This window comes from Saccopteryx leptura, chromosome 3, assembly GCF_036850995.1.
Source record: "Saccopteryx leptura isolate mSacLep1 chromosome 3, mSacLep1_pri_phased_curated, whole genome shotgun sequence".
Lineage (NCBI taxonomy): Eukaryota > Metazoa > Chordata > Mammalia > Chiroptera > Emballonuridae > Saccopteryx > Saccopteryx leptura.
In genome coordinates this window covers 298,286,118-298,304,327 of record NC_089505.1, presented here as the reverse complement: position 1 = coordinate 298,304,327, position 18,210 = coordinate 298,286,118, and the positions used below count along the sequence as shown (strand labels likewise).

The 18,210-nt window shown below is 36.9% G+C and overlaps 1 protein-coding gene across 5 annotated transcripts in view; it reads right to left on the bottom strand.

Annotated features, from left to right (window-relative positions):
* The window catches only part of IL7 (interleukin 7), a 40,382-nt gene that overhangs the window by 17,805 nt on the left and 4,367 nt on the right, over positions 1 to 18,210 (bottom strand). For 3 of the 5 annotated variants that reach the window (XR_010750473.1, XM_066378841.1, XM_066378844.1), the window contains exon 2: positions 17,804 to 17,927. The exons of 1 other annotated variant lie outside the window; for it this stretch is intronic. Coding sequence is in view for 3 of the 4 variants with exons in the window: in XM_066378841.1 (XP_066234938.1) it covers positions 17,804 to 17,927 (124 nt within the window). In the remaining variant the exon portion in view is untranslated. Of the gene's footprint in view, positions 1 to 17,803; positions 17,938 to 18,210 lie in introns of all 5 variants that reach the window. One more of the 5 variants, XM_066378843.1, reaches the window with a different exon arrangement.

Genomic DNA, 18,210 nt, shown 5'->3' with positions numbered 1-18,210 from the left:
TTCTCTTCTCCCCACCCCCTCTTCCTACCTGTCTCCTCTCTCTAAAATATATATATCAAGTGCCTATACTTTTATATAAGGATTTCTGGTACCAAAAATTAACCAATCAGATGTAACTGTATTATGCAATGTGACCAATAAGATGCAACTCTATTATATAACCTATATATATTTGTGCTTCAAATGAAAGCATTCATACCAGATAGCTATTGTTGTGTTGCCTATTGTCTTTTTTTTTTTTTTTTCATTTGACAGTCTAAGTCAGTTGTAGTCAACCTGGTCCCTACCACCCACTAGTGGGTGTTCCAGCTTTCATGGTGGGCGGTAGCGGAGCAACCAAAGTATAAATAAAAAGATAGATTTAACTATAGTAAGTTGTTTTATGAAGATTTATTCTGCCAAACTTAGCAAAAATCCAACATAAAGTACTTGGTAATTATTATTATATGCTTTAACTTGCTGTAACTCTGCTTTATAAATTTTATAAAGTATAGTTACTTCTCTACTTTATAAATCACCATTACTGTGGAACCAGTGGGTGGTTAGAAATTTTACTACTAACAGAGATACAAAAGTGGGCGGTAGGTATAAAAAGGTTGGCTACCCCTGGTCTAAGGGAAAAGAGGTCAGTTACCCTGATTAAATAGTCAGGTATCGCATGTTTTAAAAATTCTTATGGCACACCCGTTGAAAAATCGCTGTTACAGACTTTCACTTCCTTACCTGATGGAGTTGAACTCCTCCCAAAGTAGCTTTTTATTTCTGAAATTCCCCCAAGATATTCTTGAATGCGTGTTCTTTAATAAACTAAAGTTCTTCCACTTGGTCTGCTTGACTTGCTATCAAAATCTGTCTCCAGGGCTGATGACCTTCATGAAAGCACCAGTTTCCTGGGTAAAGCTGTTTCTCTAGAGACAGCCACTGATGCCCCCACTGTTGTGGAGAGGGATCATAGCCCTTGTTAAGTGCAAAACACTTTTTCTGGGCATTAGAACTCCAATCACAGGGAGGGTGAAGGACACTGGGGAGTTCTTTGCATCTTGCCTATTCTCCCCTCGCCACTATTTTACAGCACTCTTCCACTCCCACCTCCAAGTGTGGCTCTGATTAGTCTAACATTTAGATACTAATTCAATTAAGGATCATCCCATCTTCCTGCCAGCACAGTTGGCAGAGACAGCCAAGGTCAAAGGCCATCATAGCCTTGGTGTTCCAAGGATTGTGTCATAGGTAATCCAATCGGAGTTTAGCTAGAACCTTGGCTTATTAGTTACAGGCAAGACAATAGTCATTCCTCTGTATTTGAAAGGAGCAAGAAACTCTAGCTGCTACTGGCAAGCCACAGCATGAAGCCAAGTGACCCTTGGAGAAATGCGAGTGAAAAAATTACTGTATAAAGAAAAGAACCGGAAGTTCTGATTAAGCCACTGCTGAAAGCACTTGACTGCTGGGCTTCTCAGTTATGTAAGCCAGCAAGTAATGTAATCTCTTTAATGTTTAAGTGCATTTAACTTTCAGTTTTCTGCTACTTGTGAGCAAAAGTGTACTAAGTAACATACCTTCTAGAGCCTGGAGAATTTCATAACTGATACACTGGATTCTGGCTGCTCTGAAAATCGTCCCCATTCTGATGAGCTACTTCTAACCAATGAAAACCTGGCTTGCCCCTGCTCAACTTTCCCATGGTGAAAGGAAGTTCACCTTGAACATTAAAGCAATTCCTCTCCTGAGATTTTTGCTGCAATTTATTTCCAGCTCCAAATAGAAGAGAAAGTTTCTCCTCCTTTAAACAAACAAACAAAAACACTGTCACATTATCCCAGGAATGTCCTCTTCCTAGAATGACTGGCAGTGCAAATAGTACCCTACACAACAACAGTCACCACACCATCACACCCCATAATCCCAGACAGAGCAGACTGGCAAAGCAGGAAAACTAGCTAGCATACAAAATGGTTTGGTTTGATCGGTTACAAAGCCCATGCTCTTTCTACTACACCAAGTTTGCCATCTCCATAATGTGAACTTGATTTAAAAAAAATTTTTTTTTAATCAGCAACATTTAATAGATTGGTTGAGGTTGTAAGTTCTGGACAAAAGAAAAACAGGAAAATTTATTTATTTTTTCTAAATCTTGAACCCCCTTCACATAACGTAGTTTACAATCCTTTTTTACAATCCTTTGCTTATTCACTATGTGTCTACTTAGAAAATGTTTTTGTGTGCACATTCATATTTTACTCATAAAATAGATGGGTACCTGCCTTAATAATAAAAATAAAATGCTATAAAATAAAGATTACTTTTGACTAGTCTTAGGAACTAAGTACAACCTGAGCTGGATATTGCAGGGTGCTTACAAGTGAACATGTGAGTGTTTGGGGAGAAAGACAGGGGAAAAGGCAAGTTCCAAAATGAGAGAAGAAGAGGGAAAGATATGGGAGGCACAAAAGTGTGGGGCTCCCTTGGGAAACGGTAGTCTAGTTGGGTTGTGAGGCAGGGAGGGTCAGAGGCAATGCAGAGTGGTATAGGCTAGAAATGGGGGCTAAGAGCAGCCGATGCTTCCCCATGCCCAGGGAAGGTATCTGTCCTGAACCAGCAGACAGTGGGTGCTGAGCTATGGCAGGTGCTGGCTGGGGATGTGGCATGATCTCAACTCTGCCTATGATGATCACTACGTGCTGGGGAAGTGTTCCCGGCAGAGTGGACGTAATGCTTATCTCCATTGCCTGGAGAATCACATTAGGTGGCGAGTACACGTCAATTGTGGAGAAATATAATGTGAGGAGGTGAAAGAGCATGCAAGAAACATAGGAACATCAGAAGGGAGGCTGTCTAGATTTCTGTCTGGAAATGGACAACGGGGGCAAGCCCAGCTGAACAAAGGAACTAACTCTAACCTGGAGACACCTTGTTAGGCAAGCAGGTGTCCTTATTTTGGAATAGTCACTGTGAGACAAATGTTCAGTTAATCCACTCCAAATGTATAATCGTGTTCTAAATTTTCCACCAAAAATAATTAGGAGAAAGAAAACACAAAACTTTCATACAAATATTTGGGCCCTCAACTCTGCTTGCTCTGTTGGATTTCTCTGTGACTGAGAATTCATTCTCGGTGGACAGGTTTGGTGGAGAAGATACCATAGGTTTGCAAAGACGAAGACAACACATCCTTAGCAAACCTGACATTCTTGCCTTCTCTTCATCGACTGCCCATCTTTGCAGGTGAACAAGGGGGTGGGGGGAGAGACAGTAGAGAAAAGCTTCTGGCATTAGCATTCATTCTTTTTTATGATGATAAATATATATTAATTATGCTCTAACATTCAAGAAACAAGAGACATTAAATACAGTAATTTACTAGCCAAGACATGTTTCCTACTAAGTTTTATGCTAAAATTCTAAGGAGATTATGTAGTACTAATGATTCACAACTATAAATTTGTTCATCAGAACACTGAGGTTACCAAAGTGTGATTTTGCTAATTCCCCAGTCCTTCCTAGGACCAAAAACAGCCCCAATAAAGCAGTTCTAGTGAAATTTATTGTCACTTTGCTTCTGATTTTAACTTACACTCATAAAATAGCATGTTTTATATTGCATGTCTTCATAGGACATGAATGATAGCAGAAATAGAATGTTGAATGCTTTACCAATTAAAACTGATAGTCATCCACTCTAGAGAACACTCCGGAAGAACACCAGTCTAGAAATAACATTGAAAATGACTATATTATAAAATATGGTATTTCAAAATAATGTTATAAAAGTGCCCCCCAAATGCTTTTTATGCAGAAGAGTTAGAAAAGAAAACTTATGAGTGTTTGTTTCCACTTGTGAAACTACCTCTATAGAATTTACTTGATGAAGTTCAATTTAAGAAAAATCAATCAGCACAAGGCATTAGAAACAGTTATAGTGTTATGACTCTAGAACAAAGGAGGACACCACATAGGGTAAGGAATAAATCTTAGTTGCTAATCCCATTCTTCATCTTTTATATAGTTCCGTATGCATTGCAGGGCTTTTTATGGAGGTGAATATATATTTTCTATTCATAGGAGGCCTTCCCAGTTTCATCAACACACCCTTTATACACAACTTGGTTTTTTATTTGTGTTCATCAAGATGTGGTTATGTACGCTTCGGGATAAAATATGGTATACCAGAAATACATGATTCCGCAATTGGGAGATTTTCCTAAATATCAAAGTTCATGTCAAATACAGACACTAAAACTTAGGAACCTGGCAACATGTCCACCTTCAGTCAGTGTAATGCCACAGTTGAAAGAGTGATGCGTATCTTATTTACTCTGGGTGCATGGGAATGTGGTTATGATAGTTATGTAGAAGGTTCATACAGAGCAGCCATTCTGTGTTTATTCTAAACAGACTCTAACTCTGCATCTGTGCAATGGAAAGAACACTGAGACAGAGATGTGGATAAGTGCATCCTAACATTTCCACTATTGAAAGTAAATAACTTTTTAGCAGGAAAGGGCCTCCAGGATAATGCAAGCCAAAAGTCTATGTTGACGCATTATGAATTCTAAGGCCCTTCAACAGTTAACTGACTTGTCCAAAGTCTCAAAGCCAAAGGGACAAAGCTGGGATTCTGACCCAAGCATTTCCAGACCAGAAGACCTTCCTGTAGCATTGTGCTGCTATGATGGAGCCTTTCCTTGACTCTCCTTGCCTGTGAAATGAGTATGATGTATTTGAGCAGTGATTTTCCCAGGGGCAGTTAGACATGGACCTAAGAGGCAGAGCAGTCAGGGCTGGAGGCCACGTGGGAGTTCAGTGTAGGACTAATTGGAAAATAATTCACAGATAAAAATATGGAAACCACAGTTATTGATGGTATGCTTCTTCTAAGTTCTATAAACGCAAAATCATATTGTATATGTTCAGATTTTTTAAAAATTTCACTCATAAATCAAGCAATTTGTGGACGTTCAAAAATAGCATAGGTTTTTATTTGCTTTTGTTTTCAAGGATGTGAAATAGAAAATTGAGAAGGTATTATTGCAGACATATTATTTCCAACGTGAAAAATATTTTAAGACCCATCACTTCTTGAATGCTAAGTTCTAGGCATCATTTCATGAACTTTGCATATATTAATTCATTTAATCCTTATAATATCCCAATGAAGTGTGGGCCCTAATTTTATGCCCATTTTTAGAAAAAAAGGAAACTAAAGCATAATACGGTTAAGTAATTTATTCAATGTCACATAGCTAAGCAAGGGGTACATTCTGGCTAAATGTTCACATAGGGTCCTTTGGGTTATGACATAAACATGTTCATTATAAATTATAGTCAAATTAAAACATCTGTACAGAAACCTTTTATCTCTATAAACGGCATTTCTAAACTCATAGTTCTCAATACTGGTGATGGTCACTGAATTTAATAACCTCCATAAACAATTACCATTAATTGAAAACACCTGAAGCACACATATTTATCACTGTGTTCTATGAAATCCACAACATCTTGATTGGTTACCTGGCTAAGATTTACCTTTTTATGCATCCTGCAATAAAACTTAGACGGACAGTTTTCAATGACTTTTTTTTTTTTTTTTTTGCAAAAAGAAGTGTCTTTTTCTTTGTTTGATTTCCTATTTCAGACTTTTGTGAGGTTTTAGCTCATTTTAATGTGCTTCCATCTGTTCTCTTACCCCAGCAGTACATTTTAAATCATGAACAACAGTGATGCATGTCTCTTTAGATTCTAGTGTTATCTGTCATCCCACACAGTCTGTTAAAGCCCATTACAAAGTCAGAATTGACATTATCATTTCTTTGTTGTAATGGGATCACTGCAGTTTTTCAAAACAAGTATGAATGCCTCAGCAAATTGAGAGAACCAGATCTGAATTGTGTGAGAATATAGATTTAATCAGGGCAAATAGATGATGTTTCCTTCCATTTGCCACGTAGAGAAAAAAGGACTATTTGATCCATCCACAGCTTTTGGCTTATACTTTTTCTTTGTTTTTGATTTCTGTTGAAACTATGAGGTATCAACACAGAAAACCCATGCAACCTAGTCTGATGTTCTTGTTGGTCCAGATATCTGGACAAGCTCCAACCATGCATAGGTTTCCAGTACCAAAAGTATAATTATTTAATTCAGACTTATATGCCCAACATTGTCACCAGGGAGATTTGCAATGGCAGAGGACTCAGATTTGAAAGTGATGCCAGTCCTTACTTTTCTACAGTGAACTTTCCCCAACGAATGTTTTGAGACTGGTGTGGAGTCCAGGTGATTCATTTCTCCCGTGATGAAGTCCCCGTCAGGGATAGCAGCCAGAATCAATTTAGTTTTTCATAAAGAATCTAGTATCAAGGAAATTTAAATAATAAGAGGTTGGGTTCTTATGTGATTATTCCTAGGAAACTATCTATGGAAATGTAATTATTTCCTCCCTAGCAACTAGTTGTGCATACCGAGGGACATTGGGTTTGGAGAATTTATGTTGTCTTAACATATATACTGCTGGTCTTCTTTTATTTTTTCATTAATTCCTTATTTGATTTTGTTTTTTAAAATAGACTTCATTTTAAAAAATACTTGTAGGTTAACAGAAAAACCAGAAAAAAAGAACAGAGAGTTCACATGTATCCCCTCCTCACCATCTACAGTCTCCCGTATTATGAGTGTCTTGCATTAATGTGTGGTTATAATTCACGAATCAAGATTGTTACCCTCTATTATTGTCTAGCATTATTGTGCGGTACCTTTGTTATAATTCATGAATCAATATCGTTACACTATTAATAACTGAAGTTCAGAGTTTACATTGGGGTTCACTCTGTTCTACAGTTCTCTGGGTTTTGATAAATGTATGTCACATATTCACCATTACAGTGTCATACAGATAATCTCACTGGTCTAAAATTACACTATGCTCTTTCACTCCCTCCCCAACCCCTCACAACTACTGATCTTTTTAATGTCTCCATAGTTTTGTAATTTCCAGGAGGTCATGTAGTTGGAACCATGCAATGTGTAGCCCTTTAAGACTGGATTCTTTCATACCATATGCATTAGGATACCTCCATCTCCTTTGCAACACAGTAGCTCATTTCTTTTTATCACTGGTTATATTCCACTGAATATTTTCAAGTATTTTGCCCATTTTAAAATTGGATTGTTTCTTTTGTTATTGTTGAGTTTTAACAGTTCCTTGGATGTTTGAAAGCAATTCAAACATCTGACAAAGATATATCTCTGCCAGATATATATTTTGCAAATATGTCTCCTTATTCTGTAGCTTGTCTTTTCATTCTTGTAACAGAGTTTTAATTTTGATGAAGTCCAACCTCATTTTTTTCTTTCATGGATTATACTACTGGGTGTTCTATCTAAAAAGCTGCCACCAAATCCAAGGTTACCTACATTTTTTCTCACTATGCTGTTTTCTATAAGTTTTATAGTTTTGTGTTTAGGTCTAGGATCCATTTTGAGTCCATTTTTATGAAAGGTTAAAGGTCTGTTTTTGTGCATGTGGATGTTCAGCTATCCCAACATTATTTGTTGAAAAATTATTCTCCATTGACTTGGCTTTGATCCTTTGTCAAAGATCAGTTCACTTTATTAATTTTGGTTTATTTTTGATTCTCTATTCTGTTCTATTGATTTGTCTATTTTAATTACCTTAGTTTTATAATAAGTCTTGAGTTTGAGTCATGTCAGTACTCTCCGTTTTCCTTTTCAATAATGAGCTGGCTATTGTGGATCTCTTAACATTCCATATAAACTTTAGAATCAGGTTGTTGATATCCATAGAACGACTTGCTGGATTTTCATTTACTTATTTATTTTCATTGGAATTACATTGATCAAGTTGGAAAGAATTGACATCTTAACAATATTGAGTCTTCTTATCCATGAACATGGAGTATCACTCTATTTAGTTTTTCACTGATTTCTTTTATCAGGGTTTTATAGGTTTTCTCATAATATTTTACATATTTTTTAATAGTTCAACCTGGGTATTTCTCTTTTTTGATGCTAATATAAATGATGTTTTTTTAATTTCAAATGCCAATTGTTCATTACTGGTATATAGTAAAACAATTGTCTTGTGTATATTACACTTGTATCCTGCAACTTTGCTGTAATTGCTTATTAGGTCCAGGAGTTCTTTTGTTGATTTTTTTATATTTTCTATAAAGATAATGATGTCATCTGTACACAAAAATCATTCTGTTTCATTTGTATATACAGTGTGTCTGTAAAGTCATTTTGCACTTTTGACCGGTTACAGGAAAGCAACAAAAGACGATAGAAATGTGAAATCTGCACCAAATAAAAGGAAAACTCTCCTAGTTTCAAACCTATTTAGTGCAGTTCAATGTGGGTTCATGCACAGATTTTTTAGGGCTCCTTAGGTAGTTATCCCGTATGGCCTCTACAGACTCATCACTGACTGATGGCCTACCAGAACGGGGTTTCTCCACCAAACTGCCAGTTTCCTTCAACTGCTTATCCCACCAAGTAATGTTATTCCTATATGATGGTGCTTTGTTATAAATGCGCCGATATTCACGTTGCACTTTGGTCATGGATTTGAATTTAGCGAGCCACAGAACGCACTGAACTTTTCTCTGTATTGTCCACATCTTGACTGGCATGGCTGTGGGCTGCTCCGCTGTATACACAGTGTTACGTCATCATCTGCACATGCGCACATGCTGCCACATCATCCTACAGAAACTGGGAGGGTTTTCCTTTTATTTGGTGCAGATTTCACATTTCTATTGTCTTTTGTTGCTTTCCTGTGACTGGTCAAAAGTACACCATGACTTTACGGACACACTGTATTTTATTTCCTTTTCTTTTATTACTAGATCAGCTAAGATTACCCAAATGATGTTGAACAAGAATGGTAAGAGGGTACATCATTAACTTGTTCTTAAAATGAAGAGACTTTAAAGTACTAAGAAATATTTAAAAAGGAGAAAGAATATTGGCTTTGAATTTTGAAAAGATAACTTGAATGCCAGTAGAGAGAACAGATGTACACTGGAGGTAATAAGATCAACCAGGGGCCTACTGAAGGCTGTGGAAGCTGTCCCAGTGATATTTGAAGGCCACCTGAACTAAGACTATAGCAGTGGAAATCAATAGGGTGGATGGCTTATTCAGGTGTCACAGAGCTATACTAGCCTATCAGATTTGGTGATGATTGATATGAAAGGATGAGGGTGTGAAGGATGATTCCAAGCTTTCAGGGTTGAATGACTGAACAAATCCAAATGCTGTTACCCAAGACAGAGGATGTAGAAGCAGGAACAGGATAAAAGTGATGATAATTGGTTCTCTATTGTACATTATGTGCCACAGTACATCTGGGTAGAGATTTATCTTTTTTTTTCTTCTTTTCTTCTTTTCCAAATGAGAGGAGGGGAGATAGACAGACTCCTGCATGCTCACTGACTGAGATCCACCTGACAACCCCCATCTGGGACCAATGCTCTGCCCATCTGGAGCCTTGCTCACGACTGAGCTATTTTTAGTGCCTGAAGTGGAGGCTCCAAGGAGCCATCCTCAGTGCCCAGGCAATGGGCTCAAACCAGTCAAGCCATGGCTGCAGGATGGGAAGAGAGAGAGAAGCGTGAGAGGAAGACGTAGAGAATCAGATGGTCGCTTCTGTGTGCTCAGACTGGAAATTGAATTTGAGACATCCACACACTGGGCCAACGCTCTACCAATGAGCAAACCTGCCAGGGCTGTGTAGAGATTTATAACTGATAGTTGAATTAAACAGTTCTAAAGTTCATGGAAGAGGTGTACATTGTGTATACCTGTGCAAATTTGAGAGCTGTCTAGGCAAACAGAGAAGTTGAATATCTAAGGGCCTCTAGATAGATACAGAGTTAAATATAGTCAAAATTGTAAAAGCCAGTTATAACCTATTAGTCATTAGATACTAAATTTCGTAACTTATAACAAGGACAGCCCTTCGTGAACATGTATTAGACTGAGTCATTCCTAGAAAGTATTTGGCCTTCTGTAGCCATCTTTATAATTTAACCAGCTTCAATTCTGATGACTAAAAGTTGTATAATTCAGTCAGATGAGTCATGTACCAGCAAAATAATTTTTCATGCATAAATAATGTATAATATTCAAAAGTGGTTCATAGTAAATATCAAAAAATCACCTGACATGTGATTCATAACATATTTCCAAAGATACAGACGTTCTAGAGAAAGGCTTACTAGTCTATCTGAAATAAGTTCTGCAGTTCTCACTAACTTAGGTGTTGATTTATAATTTCTATATACTTATTATATATTATTTATTGTATATTATTTTAATTCATATTTTTATTTATATGGACTACTAATTAGGTGCAAGGTATGGGCTGAGCATTCTCTGAGATACAAAGATGAACCAACCATAAGCTGTACTTAAGCTGTACTTGAGTTACTTATAGACCAGTATGGGGAAAGAAGACAAAACCTCAGGTAAGTATACTAGGAATACAGAATTAAGAATCACAGACAAGCCTGCCCTGGTAGTGGCGTAGTGGATAGAATGTAGGACTGGGATGCAGAAGACCCAGATTTGAAACACCAAGATCACCAGCTTGACCATGAGCTCATCTGGCTTGAGCATGGGCTCACCAGCTTCAGCATGGGGTCATTGGTTGAGCATGGATCATAGACATAACCCTATTGTCGCTGGCTTGAACCCAAAGGTCACTGGCTTGAAGCCAAAGATCACTGGCTTGAGTGCAAGGTCACTGGCTTAAGCAAGGGGTCACTCGCTCTGCTGGAGCTCCCTGGTCAAGGCATATATGAGAATACAATCAATGAACAACTAAGTAGCCGCAACGAAGAATTGATGCTTCTCATCTCTCTCCCTTCCTGTCTGTCCCTATCTGTCCCTCTTTCTCTGTCTCTATTACAAAATAATAATAATAATAATAATAATAATAATAATAGTAATAAAATAACTGAATCTATGGTTCAGTTTTTCTATATTGTTACTGTGGTTGAGCTAATTACTAAAAAACAAACAAACAAACCCATCTCAGCTAATACCCAAAGAGTATAAATAGATGGTTTTGCAGATCCAGTGCAGCAGAATTTAGGTATCAGACTAAAATCAGGGAACTAGTCTAATTTTTTCTTTGAGTTCATAATGCTTTCCAAATCAGGGTGATAATACATAAAATTATCCAGGGGCATCCTAGATCACCAAAATGCCTCAAAAATAAGAAACTCAGGGGGTGGGGCCATGCAACTTACATCTTAACAAGCCTTTTAGGTCATTCTGAAGTACTATAACTTGTGAATCACTACCTTGGTTTATACCCATCATTAATTTTCACCTAAATTACTGAAGTTGTTTCCCACTCTCTCTTACCTTTCCATCCTACCCCACAAATTATCTACATGGTAACCAGAAAAAAGATGTAAGATAAAAATCTGATGGTGTTATTTCATTTCTCATTCATTCATCAAATATTTATTGAGAGTTCTGGTCCTTGCCAGTACAACAGTGAACACAAAGGACAAAGATTTGTATTCTTATAGCACTTACATTGAGTGTGTTCCCCCACCCCCAGCTCCTCAATGACTTCCTAGTGTTTAGTGATTAGTCAGACTCCTTTGTATGGTGGCACAGCACTGAATGGTCCAAGCTTCCTCTGAGGATTCGGTTCTTATCTTGCATCCTACAATGCAACCACACCATGCTAATTGGTTTCCTATCCTCTCCTTGGGAGGGCCACCCCCCAACCCTGTTCTGCTGCTTTTGAGAAAGTCTACATGAATTTTAAGAGTCAAGAATCATGTGTAATCAAAATTCATTCAGGAAGAAACAGATGATCTGAATTGGCCTATGTCGATTAAGGAAATAGAATCAATAATTAATAACCTTTCAAAACAGAAAGCACCAAGCCTTGATGAGTTTGCTGATGAATTCTACCAAACACTTAAGGAATAAATTAGACCAAATATCTACAATTGCTTTCAAAAGATGAAAGCAAATGAAATACTTCTTAACTCATTCTTTGAGGTCAGCATTACCTTATACCAAAACCAGGTAAAGACATTACAAGAGAAGAAAACTACAAGCCAGTATGTCCCGTGAACATAGATGCAAAAGTCCTCAACAAAATATTAGCAAATTAAGTCCCAAAGGAAAAAATACACAGAAGTGTATGTATATCAAAAGCAAGATAAAAAAGTAAATGATAAACTGGAAAATGTTTTTAACAAATATGACGGTCATAAAATTATACTTAATGAATAATGAGATTTTACTTAATAATAGGAATATCAATAAAAGCCAATAGGAGAATGACAAAGGATCTTGAGGGCTATAAAGGCAAAGGTACCTTTAAGCTCATCACCCCCCTCTCCACAAACATTGCTTCTGTCCATGCCCTACCTTGGCCATGCTCATAATAGTGCGGAGTTCTGTGGTTAAATTGGTGCACAGAGGCATAGAAACACCAGAAATTTTTCATGGCAATTAAATTCTAAAGCTTTTAAACAGAATCCCTTAAAAAGTATAAATGACCCATGGAATAAAATTAATAACTGACTTAATGTAAATGATGAGGACCTTTGAGAGCCAGAACAATCTTGACAATATAAAAAAAACATAGTTGGAGGACTCACATTTTCAATATTAAAACTAACTACTGAGCTACAGTGATCAAGACAGCATAGGACTAACAGTAGGTCACACATAGAGATAATGGGATGGAACTGAAAGTCCAGAAATAAACCCATACATTTGGGTTGAATTACTGTTTAACAAAGTCACCATACAATTCATGGGGAAAACAGTTATTTCACTGAAAGGTGCAGGACCAGCAGGGGGGGAAAATAAAATTTGTCCCCCACCTTATACCATATACAAAAATTAACTGAAAGTGGATAAAAGACCTAATATGACCTTAAATTATAATTCACTTAGAAAAAAAAAATAAGTATATCTTTGTGACTTTGGATATGGTACCAAAAGCATGACCATCATCACCACCACCAACAAAAAAGAATAAAAAGACTGTACTTTATCAGAATACAAACACAATTGTGCTTCAAGGAAGTAAGAAGATAGCCACAAGATGGGAGAGCATATTTACAAATTGCATATCTCATAAAGGTCTAGTATCCAGAATAAAAAAAAAATCTCACAATTGAACAAAAAAGAAATACAATTTTAAAATGAGCAGAGTCTTTGAAGAAATGATTCTTTAAAGAACATACGCAAATGGCCAATAATAATAATTGTCAATAATGAAAAGATGCTTGATCATTAGTCATTAGGGAAATAAAAAAAACAAAAAAAACAATGGGATATCACTTCTCACATACTAGGATAACCAGAGTAAAAAAGTCAGACCAACAGGTTTTGGAAAGGATGTGGAGAAACTGCAAAGCTCACACATAGCTGGTGGAAATGGAAAATGACATGGTCACTTTGGAAATAGTTTGGCATTTCTTAAAAAGGTAAACATAGAGTCACTATAGGACCCAGCAATTTCACTTGTAGGCATATATCCAAGAGAATTGCACAAGAGCTTGTATACCAACGTTCAAAGCTGCATTACTCATAATGAGATCAACTCAGATGTCTATCAACTGATGAATGCATAAACAAAATGTGGTATAACTATAGAGTGGAGTATTATTGATCTATAAGAAGAAAGGAGGTATTCGTTTATGCTATAACATGGTTAACCTTAAAAACATTATGCCATGTGAAAGAAGTCCAATAAAAAACCTATATATTGTATGATTTTACTTATATGAAATGCCTGGAAAAGACAGATCCTCAGAGACAGAAAGTAGATTAGTGGCTGCCAGCGTCTGGCAGTGGGGAAGAGGAAGTCACTACGGATGGTTCCATCACTCTGTGAGGTGATGCAGATGTTCCGGAAGTAAGCAGTTCTGATAACTGCACATCTTATGAATATATGAGAAGCCAGTTAATTGTGCCCTCCAAAGATTTAATTGTAGATTGAATTTTATCTGAATGCAAAATTATTAAACAAAGAAAAATCTAAATGATGAATAAATATAAAACACAGGCAATGTCAAAGAAATTAAAGAAAAGTAAATCAGAACAAAAAGTCATTTTTCCATTGCCTTGATGAATTTTATCAAATATAGGAATACTCAGTGGCAAGTCCTTATTGCTGTAAGAACTGTAAATTGATCAGTCTTTTCTGGAAAATAATTTGGTTGAAATGTTGATTCTATTTAACTTAGCCACTCCAATTCTAGGAATCTGAATTTCCATATTTGGCAGATGTTATGAAAAGGGGGCTTTTATCATTTATTCTGAACTTCCTTTTCCCACTGAGGAAAAAAGAAAGAATGTCACTGTAACCTTGGACCCTATTTGGACTCTATGTAATGGTTCTCATCATTTCTTATTCTCTTATGTCTACAACTAGATTCCACCATATTGCTCTCATCTAGATGACTCTAACAGTGTTCATATCTGCTCAGCTCCCCGGCTCCTTACCCTACAATTCAACCGGTCTGACCACCATCTTAATGGTCCTCGGCCCCTTCTTACGTTATCATCACAACTTCCTAACCCATGTTCTCCCTAAGAAAAGGGAGGAGAGGGGCCTGGGGGGCACTATAAACTGCTTTGCTTTGTAAGGGCATTTTTTAGAACCAGTATGCTTGCATTTGAATTCGAGCTTTGCTATTTGCCATCTGTGTGATCTGAGTCTCAGTTCCATTATCACATAGAGTTGTAAGAACTATAAAATTAATACATGGAAAGTGTTCAGAGCAGCACGTGCAGATAGCAAACACTGAGTTTGTGGTGGTAGTATTAGTATTACCATCATCATCATCACCTCCAAGAGATATTTAGCAGAGATAACAAAATGTGTATGAAACTGTTTTGTAATATACTACTGTCATCTTGTATTTTAGTGACAGGTATCTCCATCACCCCCGTAGATTATGAATAACATGGACTACTACTTATTTTAATGACCCACCTTGCCCATAGCAAATGCTCAAAAATTTGTATTTTAATTAAATGTTACTTTGAAAATCAAATTACTGTTGACTTTTAGCTATGTTTAGAATAAAGTCTAACTATTATTACATCAAGACCGCCCCCAGTTTTATGTAATGCAGAGGTCCACTCACATCTTCTGCTTTGTCCATGGTCTGCAAAGTGAAGTCCATAATAAGCAACCCACTGCAGCAAGGGGGGGGGTAGAAATTCTCTCACAATTTAGTTTTTGTCTCTTTGTGGTACATTTTCATTTTTGTATATATCCTTTTTAATGTATATGAAAAAACTATTCAAATGCTATATGTAAATAAATGTTCAATGTGTATTGGAAGTATAGGTTCAAAAACTTTTTCTAAAGATCTGTACTGTCTAAAAGTCTGGGGATCAATGTGTTACTCCAAATGCAGTCTCTCTCCTAGCGCCATGCTAACATTTTCCTACAACACACTTTATATCTGGCTCACAACCCGTCTGTTTGTTTGAAACCACAGGGTGACAAGGAGTAGATAGCCACTCCTTGTCAAGCTGCAACTTGAATTCTTCACCTCAAGACCTAACCATCACCAAAGGTAAGCTTCTTAAAGGAAGTGCCTCTACCTGGTTCATCACTGCCTCATCCCCAATCCTCCACCACCCCAATACACCGAAGGCTTTGGAGTCTGGCACATAACATTTTCTATGTAAATGTTTGCTGAGTGAATAAACTAACATTGAGATTGCTTTCAGGAAGCAGGAGAGGGTGCTAGTTACCAAGAGAGGTTCAGATCCTTCTAACACTTACAAACTGGGCACCCCGAGCCTCAGTCTTCCTCTAAGAAATGAACGTAGGAGAGTACCTCATCTACCTGACAGGGACATCTAAAGTGGTTAAATTAGTTGTCACCTGGAATATACAAGCACTTCAAAGCATCGGTATCATTATGGTTTCCCTGAGATTTAAACACAGTAATGTCTGAAAAGCATCCTGTACACCTTGAGTGAGTGACTTCAATCTTCTCCACCAGTCATGATGATGTGAATACTTCTTCGTGACTTTCTCTCCTTCACTCAAATGCATCACCTCCTATTTACAGCTTTCCTGAGATTATCATGGCACTAGTTACTTGGATTGGTTAGTAGTTCACATATAAATACTTTTCCATGTTTTGTGAATTCATCTCCTTAAGACCAGTAGCCATGCTGTTTTAATAGTACCACTGTTGCTGCTGTGCATTTCCATGAGATTAGCTCCTCTGTATTTCCAGAAAGAGTGCTGAGTGCTGTGAATCTGGTGAGTCAACTTCTTTTTCGAGTTGCCAATGCATCTTTATATGATGTTTTTGCAGTTTCACATGAGTGTTGCAGAAGTAGTCAAATCCTTGCCCAGATCATAAAATTAACTTTAAAAAACTTTATCTTGACTCAGAAAGATTACTGTAGTAGCATCAGTTAGTGCAGAAAATGTCAAAAAATCATAAGATACAAACAAAAAAGGGTGTAGTCACTCTGGAAGGCCATTTGGCAGTTTTAGTCAAAGCTCAACGTGGTCTTCAGATATAATCCAGTAGTCTCTCTCTTAGGTATTTATTCAAATGAGTTGAAAATTCACTTTGTATATCCACACAAAACCCTGCACAAGAATGTTTGTAGAGGCTTTATTCATAAGTGCCAAAAATTGGGAGCCACCAAGACATGTCCCTCTGTCAGTGACTGGAAAACAAACTGAGGAGCATCCACTCAATGCAATTTTATTCAGCAACAAGAAGAGATGAAGTACCAAGCCACAGTAAGTCATGGGGTGGGGGGAGCTCGACTACGCATTACTAAGTGAAAGAATGCAGTCTAAAAGCGCTACATACTGCATGACTCCAACTCATGACATTCCAGAAAGGCACAACTACAGAGACCACAAACCAATCCGTGGTTGCCATGAGTTCAAGAGGAAGGCAGGAGGGTTAAGTGAGTGGAGCACAGGGGATTTTTAAGGGCAGTGAAACCATTCTGTATGACACTGTAGTGGTGGACACATGACATTATGCATTTGTCAAAACCCTAAGAACATACTACATAAAGAGTGAAACCTAAGATTACCCATGGACTTTAAGTAATAACAATGCAGCAAGATTGGTTCCTCAATTGTAACAAATGTATCACACCAATGCAAGATATTAACAATAGAGGAAACTTCCCAGGGGTGTGTGGGTATCTGGGAATTCTTTACTTTCTGCTCAACTTTTCTGTAAATCAATTAACTGCTCTAAAAATAAAATCTATTATAAAAAATTGTCCAGAGTAAATATAAAACTTAACTACTCAGAGCAAATTATATATACATATGTATAAAAATACATATACAATATATATGCATGCACACATATTCAGCTAAAATAAAATAACTATGTATCTCTTCATGATAATTTTTTAATGTTATATTCTGCTATTTTCCCCTCTCCTGGTATAATGCTTCTTCTACAGAGACTAGGTGTTGATGGGAGGTGAGGAACTACAGATAGGTTTTTTGAATGATGCTTACAAGAAATGTGATAATGAAGGGCAGTAGGGATGAGGTGGATAGCTGTGGGAGTTCAAAGGTCTAGAAAAGAATTATTTTTAAAATACATAATGATGCCAGCTATGAAAATATATAGTTAGTAGCTCATTGAATTTTATTCTCTAGTTATTTCACTTTCAAGATTTATACATGGATCTTGAATATCAAACTGCATAGCGACAGTATCTATCAAATTTTCCCAGTGGGTTAAAATGTGAGAAAAACAAAAGAAGCACATACCAACTTATTGAAGTTGACCATTATAATATGCTGATACTCTTCACCACTTTTACCTTCAATCTCACAATCAGATGATGCTACTGGCAACAGAACAAGGATCAGGGGAGGAATTCCAAAGATATACCTAAAAGAAACTAAAGTCAACAGTAAGTAAGAATAAGCTAAATGTTATAAGTCATATCATCTAATTTGATTGTGGTGTTTTAATGGGCCTGACCCCATATTTCTGATCATGGAAAAATGTGCATCTTGGGTTTTGGATAGGATGGGAAGAACTATAAAATCCAATATAGAGTAACAACTAAAGTAAGACACAACTTTAGTGTATTTGTTTCTTTCACTTTTTAATTGAGAATTTACTCTTTTGGAAAGTGCAGAACAGGGGTGAATATGCCATCAGAGTCCCT